The sequence below is a fragment of the Colobus angolensis genome, unplaced genomic scaffold (assembly GCF_000951035.1).
Source record: "Colobus angolensis palliatus isolate OR3802 unplaced genomic scaffold, Cang.pa_1.0 Scaffold114, whole genome shotgun sequence".
Lineage (NCBI taxonomy): Eukaryota > Metazoa > Chordata > Mammalia > Primates > Cercopithecidae > Colobus > Colobus angolensis.
Window position 1 is genome coordinate 11786 of NW_012112475.1, and position 11807 is coordinate 23592.

The 11807-nt window shown below is 38.6% G+C and overlaps 1 protein-coding gene across 1 annotated transcript in view; it reads left to right on the top strand.

Moving 5' to 3' along the window:
• The first annotated feature begins 11282 nt into the window (after nucleotides 1-11282).
• The window catches only part of LOC105524129 (phosphatidylinositol glycan anchor biosynthesis class U protein), a 29064-nt gene continuing 28539 nt past the window's right edge, over nucleotides 11283-11807 (top strand). The window contains exon 1 of the mRNA XM_011959255.1: nucleotides 11283-11445. Within this exon, the coding sequence (XP_011814645.1) occupies nucleotides 11312-11445 (134 nt within the window). The 5' untranslated portion in view covers nucleotides 11283-11311. The remainder of the gene's footprint in view (nucleotides 11446-11807) is intronic.

An 11807-nucleotide genomic window follows, 5' to 3' on the forward strand; every position in this document is an offset into this window, starting at 1 on the left:
TTTTTTTTTTCTCTCCTGGGCTGTTTTCTTCCTCTTTTTTTTCTTCTTCCCTTCTTCTTTGCTAAATGGCAGTCTTTTTCAGAAGAAGATCAGATGATCAAGGAATTAACTGAGAACCTAAATACCTTCTTCGTTGAATTTATCTATAGATGCCTTCTCTTTGTTGAATTCTTTTCTCTTTTCTTTCTCTTCTCTTTTCTCTTCTCTTTTTTCTTTTTTTGAGACAGAGTCTGTCTCTGTCACTCAGGCTGGAGTGCAATGGCACGATCTCGGCTCACTGCAACCTCTACCTCCCAGGTTCAAGCATCTCTCCTGCCTCAGCCTCCCGAGTAGCTGGGATTACAGATGCCTACCACCAACTCCAGCTAATTTTTGTATTTTTAGTAGAGACAGGGTTTTGCCATGTTGGCCAGGCTGGTCTCGAACTTTGGACCTCAAGTGATCTGCCCACCTCAGCCTCCCAAAGTGCTGGAATTACAGGCCTGAGCCACCACACCCGGTCTTGAACTATTTTCCATCCCCAGAAATTTATCATTCTCTTAAAACTTTATTCTAGTTCAGTGGTATCAGTAGAACTTTTTGTGACCATGGAAATTTTCTGTGTTTATATTGTCAATGCAGAAGACACAAGCCACATGTGGCCATCAGGCACTTAGAATGTGCTAGTGAGACTGAGGAACTGAATTTTTAATTTTAGTTAATTTATCCTTTAGATTAGAATAGCCACATTTGGCTAGGGGACAGTACAGTTGCAAGGAGAAGTCAGAGTAGAGCTATGTATATAAAGCTTAGAGAGGGGACCATGACCTTGATCAGATTCCTCTCACGTAAGATCTGTTAACAGTAATGCTGTCTCCAGCTTAAAACTCTTCGCTGACTTCCATCATCCTTAAAGTCTTTATCATGGAGTTATGATGTCTGTAATTTGTTTAAAAATACTTCTTCATGGACCATCTGATAGTATATATTTGCCAGTTAGTTTCAGCCTCAACTTCAGGGGGATGTGAATTACATTAATGAAGCATCCACACTCCATGATGGTCACCGAGCTTTACATCTGCAAGGATGCACTCTCCGGGGGCTGCCATCAGTGCAGCACTCTCTATAGTTTGATCAACACCTTTACTAATCAGCATAGTGACTGTCAGAAGCAGCTTGAATTTTTTTTTTTTTTTTTTGAGACAGGGGGCTCACTCTATTGCCCAGGCTGGAGTGTAATGGTGCGATCTCAGCTCACTGCAAGCTCCGCCTCCCAGGCTTAAGCAATCCTCCTGTGTCAGCCTCCCGAGTAGCTGGGACTACAGGCATGTGCCACCATGCCTTGCTAATTTTTGTATTTTTTGTAGAGACAGGGTTTTGCCATGTTGTCCAGGCTGGTCTCAAACTCCTGGACTCAAGTGATCTACCTACCTTGGCCTCCCAAAGTGCTGGGATTACGGGCATGGCCCACTGCACCTGGCCAATTTTTACTGCTGAGATTAGTGTCTTATTAATTAACAAAATGAGTATTAGAAGTAGGCGTTCATTGGTGAAACTGAAGTAGTCAAAAGCAGAATTGGGTCGGATGTGGTGGTTTATGAGCAACAAAGCAAGACCCTATCTCTGCAAAAAATGAAAAAATTAGCCAGGCATGGTAGCATGTGCCTGTAGTTCCAGCTACTTGGGAGTCTGAGGTAGGAGGATTATTTGAGCCCAGGAGTTAGGGACTGCAGTGAACTGTGATCCTGTCACTGTACCAGCCTGGGCGACAGAGCGAGACCCTGAAATAATCCTATGCTTGCATGAAGAAGGAATATGAATCTAGCAGGGCCTGTAACTTCGTCCCTCGGAGATGGCGCCTGAGGAGTAATTCCTTAGTGATCCTTTGGCCTTTGGTTAGGATTTCTGGTTGCCTGATGTGACTCCAAGGGCAACAGAACCCTGCCTCTGGGATGTTGTCAGTTCTATTGTGAGTGAACCGTTTTCATAAGTGGTAGTTGGAACAACTAGAGGTAGAAAGAGCTGGGACTGAATGGAGCTTCTAGAATAGTTTGTGTGAATTGCTTTGGGCCTGGCTCACTAAGGAATATCTGTTTAATAAAAATCTGTGCTAGAATTTGGTCTGGAACTTGCTTTCTTTGCCAAAGATCGTAGAAGAGGCATTAACACTCACCCACCTGAAACTTTTCCCTCAACTGTGAGAGTCTATGAGGTGCATATGACCAAAATGGCTTAACTCCTGCTTGACTTGGCTGCTCTCTACCTCTCTGTGCTTATCTTATACCACTTACCACTCACTCCTAAATCTCAAACCACACGGACCTTCTCTGTTCCTCCAATGTGGCAAGTTCCGTCCCACCTCAGGTCCCAAACCCATGATGTCCCATCTGCCTTGAATGCGCTTCTGCTTTATAATATTTATTTGCATACTTTAAAAGATAATAAAGAAACACTGCGTTCCACTACCCTGCTTAAGTAATGTAACATTTCTAGTCCTTTGGAAGCCCTGTGAGTTCTCCTTCTACACTGCACTTCTTCCCACTACCTCAGAGGTTATGACTACCCTGAATTAGTTATTATTTATATATTTTTAAAAATATATAGTGATGGGGTTTCACCATGTTGCCCAGGCTGGTCTCAAGCTCCTGGGCTTAGGCAGTCCACCCACCTCAGCCTCCCAAATTGCTGGGATTACAGGCATGAGACACCATGCCCAGCCTACCCTGAAATTTTTATTAATCATTCTTTGGCTTTTCTTGAAAGTGTTACCACATATGTTTGGCTTGCTAAACAGTGTATTAAATCTTACATTTTCCCAACATTTTGTAATGAAAAATTTCAAAGAAAAAACAAATACGAACACTCATATACCTACAACGTATGTTCTTCCATTAATATTTCGCCATACTTGCTTTATCACATGTACTTCTACCCATCAGTCAGTCTTGTTTTTGATACATTTTGAAGTAAATTGCAGATGTCATACATATACTTGTAAATAATTCAGCATAAGCATCAACTGGAGTTCATTATTTACGCTCTTTTTCATTTTAGCTAGAATTTACATACCATGAAGTGCATAAATCTTAATACAAACAATCGGTGTAACCCAAACTCCTCTCAAAATACAGAAGGTTCCCTCGGGCCCTTTCCCCATCAATTCCCACTCCTATTCCCTTGGACACAACTGTTCTGAATATTGTTTTAATCATAGCTTAGTTTGGTGTATTCTAAAACATCATATAAATAGAATGAAATAATAGGATTATTTTGTATAAGGCTTCCTTCAACCAGCTTATTTTTGAGAGTTATCCATGTTGTTGCATGCATTCCTTTTATTGCTGGGTGGTTTTTGTGTGTGCAACATTTTGTTTACCCATTCTCCTATTGATGGAAGCTTGGCCCATTTCCAGTTTTTGTCTGATATAAATAGACTACTATGAACATTCTGGTACAAGTCTTTTTGTGGACTTACGTTTTTGTTTCTCTTGAGCAGTACCTAGCAGTAGAATTACTGGGACATTAGGCAAGTGTATGTTTTGCCTTGCTAGAATCTACTAGACAGGTTTTTGAAGTTTTTGCACCATTTTACACCCCCCCAACCAAATACGAGATTCTAGTTGCCACACATCTCCACCACCATTTGATGGTATCCGTCTTTTTCATGTTGGCAGTTCTAGCGGTATATCATTGTGAAGTTCTGCTTGTTGTTTATTTTTCTTTGTTTTTGAGAATTCAAACTTGTATTTGACTAATAAGATATCTTTAAAACTTAGAACATAAAAATTGACACAGCTAGAAGAAATTGATACATCAACCATCGTAATTAGTTTTAACAAATCTCTCAAAGTAAGATTAAACAAATCATATAAATGATTTGAACATCACAATAACAAGCTTGATTTAATGAAGATTAGAGGCAAAGGGCTGATTTTTTTTTTTTATACTGGACTTGTAAAACACTCTAATTTTTAAAATTGCATGTTTTTTTTTTAACCAACCGTGTAACAGATGGTTTTATCTCCATTTTTAAAAGCTTTTTGGCCGGGCGCGGTGGCTCAAGCCTGTAATCCCAGCACTTTGGGAGGCCGAGACAGGTGGATCACGAGGTCAGGAGATCGAGACCATCCTGGCTAACACTGTGAAACCCCGTCTCTACTAAAAAATACAAAAAACTAGCCAGGCGAGGTGGCGGGCGCCTGTAGTCCCAGCTACTCGGGAGGCTGAGGCAGGAGAATGGCGTAAACCCGGGAGGCGGAGCTTGCAGTGAGCTGAGATCCGGCCACTGCACTCCAGCCTGGGCGATAGAGCGAGACTCCGTCTCAAAAAAAAAAAAAAGCTTTTTATTTTGAATTAATTTTAGACCTACAGAAAAGTTGCAAAAATAGTAGTTTCTTGTATCCCTCACTCCACTTCCGCTAATGTTAACATTTTACATAACCATACTACAGTTATCAAGAACAAAAAATTAACGTTTATGCAACATTATTAACTAAACGACAGATCTTATTAGAATTTTGCTTTTTCTACTAAGGCAATTTTTGTTTGTTTCAGGATCATATTTAGGTCCCACATTGCATTTGGTGGTTTTATCCCCTTAGTCTCTCCTAGTCTGAGATAGTTCCTCAGTCTTCGCTTGTCATTCATGACTTGTGAAGTTATTTTCGTCAAATGTACTTCACTTTAGATTGTCATAGTTTTCTCATGACTGGTCTGAAGTTACATATTTTTGGCAGAAATGCATATTGTGTCCTCAATGCACTGTACCGAGGGGTTCATGATATTGCCGTATCTTCTGAATGGTAATGTTTACCTTGATCACTTGGTGACATTAGTGTCTGCCAGACTTCTCCACTGTAAAGGTTTTTTTTTGTTTTGTTTTGTTTTGTTTTTGAGACAGGGTCTCCCTCCGTTGCGCGACTGGGCTCAGGCAGGCCTCTTGCCTCAGCCTACCAAGTAATTTGGATTACAGGTGAGCACTACCACGCCCAGCTAATTTTTGTATTTTTCGTTGGCCAGGCTGATACTGAACTCTTGACTTCAAGTGATCCACCCACCTTGGCCTCCCAAAGTGCTGGGATTAAGGCATGAGCCACTGTGCCTGGCCTGTTTTTCATTATTATTATTATTAGTTCTTTTCTTGCACCATGTAACCCTTCAGTGTGGTTGTGTTATTAATTTGTAATATAGTTAGGTTCATTTGTTAGTATTTATATTCATTTTGGATTCTCCCCACATATTGGTTGATTTTAATTGTTTATTTGGGGAGGGGGTAAGTGAACGGAATGTAAAATATTACTGTGGTTCTAAGAGTCAGCTGTACAAAAAGACAGAGCAGTATTATTCTGTCATCATTCCTGCTATCCTGTTCTTCTAGTCCTTCCCCTCTCACCCTAGGTAATTACAGTCTTCCCTTGGTATTTGTGGTGGATTGATTCCAGGACCTCCTGCGGGTACCAAAATCTCAGGATGTTCAAGTCCCTAATAAAAAATGGTACAGTATTTGCATATAACCTAGACATATCCTCTCCTATGCTTTAAGTCATCTCCAGATTACTTGTAATAATACAATGTAAATAGTTCTTATACTGTATTGTTCAGGGAATAATGACAAGAAGAACATCTCTACATGTTCAGTACAGACACAATTTTTTTTGGAACATTTCCTATCCTTAGTTGATTGAACACATAGATGTGGAACCCATGGATATGGAGGGCTGTCTTTTCTTTAGTTTCTGGCTTATCTTTCCTGTACTCCTTTCATACCAGTAAATAGATACATGTATACATGTATATTTTCTTATGTGCCTTTATGTATTTATTTATTTACTTAGAGATGGAGTTTCGCTTTTGTCACTTAGGCCGGAGCGCAGTGGCGTGATCTTGGCTCACTGCAACCTCTACCACCCGGGTTCAAGTGATTCTCCTGCCCTAGCAGGAGTAGCTGGGATTACAGGCGCCTGCCACCACGCCAGTTAATTTTGGTATTTTTAGTAGAGATGGAGTTTCACCATGTTGGTCAGGCAGGTCTCAAACTACTGACATCAGGTGATTTGCCTGCCTCTTATATGCCTTTCTTATATGAAGGGTAGCATACTGTAGATACCCTTTTGTGCTTTCCTGTTTTTCACTTAACATTATTTCCTGGAATTTCCTCCGTATCAGTATAGATAGAATAGAGATTATCCTCATTCTTTTTTACAGCTGTGTAGTACTCCATTGTGTGAACATACCATAGTTTATTCAGCCTCTCTCCAGTGCATGGAAATTTAGATTGCTTACAATATTTTGCAATTATAAGTAATGTTTCAGTAAGTAATCTTGTCTATACATATTTTCATTTCGTTGGAGGTATATTTTCCACATAGATTTCTAGAAAGTGGAATTATTGAAATATGTATGTAGTTTTGTTTTGTTTTGATTTTTTGAGACATGGTCTCACTCTGCAGCCCAGGCTGCAGTGCAGTGGCATGATGACGGCTCATTGAAGCCTCAACCTCCTGGGCTCAAGTGCTCTTCTCACTTCAGCCTCCCTGGTAGCTGGGACTATAGGTGTGCACCACCACATGTGGCCAATTTTTGTATTTTTTGTTGAGACAGGGTTTTGCCATGTTGCCCAGGCTGGTCTCAAACTCCTGGACTCAAGTGATCCACCTGCCTCAGCCTCCCAAAGTGCTGGGATAACAGGCATGAGCCACCATACCTGGCGTTTTTTGTTTGTTTGAGACAGGGTCTCTCGCTCAGTCTCCCAGGCTGTAGTGCAGTGGCACAATCACGGTTGAGCTTTTTTCTACATCAAAGTTAAAGACAAGTTCACCATGTTTTTTTCTAGTACAGTGCTTTATCATTTCATTTAAAATATATATTTGGATCCCTAAGCTATTTGGAGTTTATTCTTGTGAATGGTGTGAGAGATAGGTCTAATTTAACCTTTTCCAAATGGTTACCTAGTTGTCCTAGCATCATTGATTAAAAAGTCAATTTTTATCATAGTGATATGCCACCACTGTCATATACTAAATTGCCATATGTATTTTGGTCTAGTGCTGGACTTCCTGTTTTATTCTACTAGTCTACTTCTCTATTAATGAGCCAATATTGTGCTGTTTTAATTATAGAGGTTTTATATTTCAGTGTCTGATAAGGCTAGTCCCCCTTCATGTTTTTTTTATCAATGTTTTCTTAGCTATTCTTGTATGTTTGTTTTTCCATATGAACTTTTTATCTACATGAAGTGGCTTGGTGGCTTTTTTTTTTCTTTCTTTCTTTAAGACAGAGTCTCATTCTGTTGCCCAGGCTGGAGTGCAGTGGCACAATTTTGGCTGCAACCTCCACTTCCTGGGTTCAAGCTATCCTCCCACTTCAGCCTCTGGAGTAGCTGGGACTACAGACATGTGCCACCATGCACTACTAATTTTTGTATTTTTTGTAGAGATGGGGTTTTGTCATGTTGCTCAGGCTGGTCTTGAACTCCTGAGCTCAAGTTATCCACCCTCCTCTGGTTCCCAAAGTGCCGGGATTATAGACATGAGCCATCGCACTGGGCCAATTTTCTATTTTCTTGTGAATTAGTTTTTTCTCTAATTTTTTATTTCATGATTTCAGAAAAATTGAATGAGTACTATAATAAATACCTTTTTAAAGATTCTTCAGTTATCATTTTTGCCATATTATGTATATCTATGTAAATATATTGATTTTTCTTTTTTCGCCTGAATTACTTGCTTGGAAATTACAGACAAGACGCATCAACCCTAATTCAGCAGGTCACTCTTAAGAACTAGGCATTCTCTGTATAACCATGATACTGTTATCACCGCTAGAAATTTAACCTTGATAGAATAATATTATCCAATATATTCTCTCCAAATTTAAATTCTCCAATTTATATGTGACCTTTATAGGATTTGGGGGAAGGGATGGGATTCAGGATGTTTTACATTTCATTGTCATGTCCTTTGATCTCCACCTCTTTTTAGTTACACGGGCATTTTTAATAAATCACTTAAATTATTTATAGTTTTCATAGAATGTTTCCATTTCACCTTTTTTTAAAAAATACATTGGCATAAGTTTTAAAATATTTTCTTCTCCCTGATACATCTATAGTTATGCCCTCTTTTACATTCCTAATGTTATTTGCTCGTCTCTCTTTTTTTCTTAATTATTCTTATTAGAAACCCATCAATAACATGAGTCATTTCTAAGAACTAGATTTAGTCTTGTTGATTCCTTATATTGTACCTTTATTTTCTATTTTAACAAATTCTGCTCTTTATTATTTTCTTCCTTCTTTTGGGGTCTATTCTGTTGTTCTAATATCTTAAAATGGGTGTTTAGCTTATTTATTTTCAATTTTTCTTCTATTCCAAAGTAAATTTCTAAGGATGTACTTTTCCCTGAGAGTATTGTTTTATCTACATTACACGAATAGTGATGTGGGGTGTTTTCTGACATAATCATTTCTTTTTGACTCCTAGATTATTTGGATAAGTGTTTTAATTTTCTGTGATACAATTCAAGAGATTTATTGTACAACATGATGACTATAGTTAACAATATATTGTATACTTGAAAATTACTAAGAAAATAGATGTTAAGTGTTCTCATAACAAATAAGTGATACGTATGTGAAGTCAGCAAGGTTTTTTTTAATTTAGGTTATCTTTTCATTAATAATTTATATTAATTGCATTATGGTCAGAGATTGGAGTCTGTATGATAAAGATTCCTTGAAGTCAATATGGGTTTATGGCCTGATTTAAGTATGTGATGTTTTTGTCAATACCCCCCAAAATGCTGGAAATGAATGTGAATTACTTAGTTATTAGGTGCCCTGTTCTATATAAGTATGATTTATAAGATCTTATGAGATTAAACTTATGAAATGTGCTTCATTTTTTTTACTTGATTACTGATTTGTCTGCTTGATCTATCAGTTATGCATTGATGATGGATTTGTTTATTTTTCCTTTGTAGCTTAATCTATTTTTGTTTTATATATTTTGAGACTGTTGTTAGTTACATTCAAATTTAGAACTGTTATATTTTTCCAGTGAGTGGAACCTTTTATCGTTATTGGACTATTTTTATCTCTGCAATACTTTTTTACATAAAAGTCTATTTTATCTGATAATAGTATAACCACACTAGCTTTCTTTTGCTTAATGTTTCTGTGCCATATCTGAAAAAGTCCTTTGATTTTCAGCTTTTCTGTGTCATATATATATATATATATTTTTTTTTTTTTTTTCCCTCTCTTTTTCTCTTTTTTTCGAGACAGAGTCTGTCACTCTGTCGCCCAGGCTGGAGTACAGTGGGGCCATCTCCGCTCCCTGCAACCTCTACCTCCTGGTTTCAAGTGATTCTTCTGCCTCAGCTCATGAGCAACTGGGACTACAAGCGCATGAACCACACCCAGCTAATTTTTTGTTTGAATTTTTGTATTTTTAGTAGAGATGGGGTTTCACCGTGTTAGCCAGGATGGTCTTGATCTGACCTCATGATCTGCCTGCCTCAGCCTCCCAAAGTGCTGGGATTACAGGTGTGAGCCACCGTGCCTGGCCTCTGTGTCTTATATTTTAAGGTATAGCTCTTGTAAATAGCATGTAGCTGCATAACTGATTTTTTTCCTAACAACATGATTTTTTAATTTAATTTAATTTAATTTTAGAGACAGAGTCTCGCTCTGTTGTCCAGGCTGGAGTGCAGTGGTGCGATCTTGGCTCACTACAGCCTCTGCATCCTGGGTTCAAGCGATTCTCATGCCTTAGTCTCCTGAGTAGCTGGGACTACAGGCGGACACCACCACACCCAGCTAATTTTTGTACTTTCATTAGAGATGGGGTTTTGTTACGTTGGCCAGACTGGTCTTGAGCTCCTGGCTTCAGGTGATCTTCCCGCCTCGGCCTCCCAAAGTGCTGGGGTTACAGGTATGAGCCACCGTGCCCAGTCCCTGACAACATGATTTTTAATTATACGGTTTTTTCATTTGAATTGATTGTGATTTGTTTAAATTCATTTCTGTTGTCTCACATACTGGGTGGTTTTTTTGTTTTTTGGTAATTCTTATTTTCCTTTTTCTTATAACAAGTCCTGAATTATTTCTCTTCCCCCAGCATCCTTTTTTTTTTTTTTTTTGAGGAAAACATTTTTAAGAGAGGAAAAATGGAAAAATACAGAAAATGTATAATAATAGCCATATGTCTACTGCCCAAACTAAACAGATACTAAGATTTTTGCTATATTGTTTCATATTTGCTGTTGTCATACTTAATAAAGTATGTGAGGCCAGGCACAGTGGCCCATGCCTGTAATCCCAACACTTTGGGAGGCCAAGGCACGTAGATCACCTGAGGTCAGGAGTTCGAGACCAGCCTGGCCAATATGGTGAAACCCCATCTCAACAAAAAATAAAAAAAATTAACTGGGCATGGTGGCGCGCACCTCTAGTCCCAGCTTCTCGGGAGTCTAAGGCAGGAGAATCACTTGAACCTGGAGGCGAAGGTTGCAGTGAGCTGAGATCATGCCACTGTACTCCACCTTGGCAACAGAGCGAGACTCTGTCTCCAAAAAAAAAAAGCAGATGAAGTTTTTTTATTTTTTTTTAACCTAAATTTGGGGTTCTTTTTAAGTCTTTTTTACTTGTTTATTTATTTTCACTTTGCATATGAATGCCAGGTTATATGAAGTTTCTTAGGTTCCAATTATATTTTCCTCTCTCCTTCCCAGGAGGCTAATGCTATCATCACTTTAGTATATGTCCTTCTAATCTATGTTTTATGAAACTTTTACAGGGGGGTGTGTGTGTGTAAATAATAGTATTATTTGGTATAATCTCAGAACACATAAGTATTTTCATATAATATGGCTTGTTTGGCAATTTTCTATTATAACTAACCTCATATTTTTTAGATCTAGCCATGTTGACATTTATAGATACAATGTATTCATTTAACCTTGCAAATAGTATACCATATGTCAATATACCACAATTTATTTGTTCCTCTATTGAAGGATTTTTTTTTATGTTCCAAACAATGGTGGAATGAATATTCCTCCATTTGTATCTTCTGCAATGTGGCTCCAGGATACATACCTAGAAATGGTGTTACTAGGTCTGATATCAGAGGATGCACCCATAATACCTTTTCTAACACTTACATCCTTCTCTTTTAATTAAAGACCAAAGAAAAATTATAAACCTGTGTATCATAGCATGGTTTTGCAGGAGGGATCTTTAAGTATAAACTAATAGCTGCCCTCTGTTGTTTATATCCCTAAGTTTATATCACTTTGCCTTCTCTCCTAGCGGCAGTACATACCTGTGAAAATGAAGAGCAAGGCCTTCTGGATCTTTTCTTGGGAGTATGCCATGATGTATGTGGGAAGCCTAGTGGTAATCGTTTGCCTCTCCTTCTTCCTTCTCAGCTCTTGGGATTTCATCCCTGCAGTCTATGGCTTTATGTAAGTAATGACCACATTAGAAAATTCTAGAAGCTGTGGGGAAAAGGGAACCCTTGTATACCATTGTCGGGAATGTAAATTAGTACAGCTATTATGGAAAACTGTATCAGCATTCCTCAAACAACTAAAAATAGAATTACCATTTGATCCAGCAGTCCCACTTCTGGCTACTTAAAGGATTTTTTTTCTTTTTTTTGAGATAGGGTGTCACTCTGTCGCCCAGGCTGGAGTACAGTGGGGCCATCTCCGCTCCCTGCAACCTCTACCTCCTGGTTTCAAGTGATTCTTCTGCCTCAGCTCCTCGAGTAGCTGGGACTACAGGCATGCACCACCACGCTCGGCTAATTTTTGTATTTTTAGTA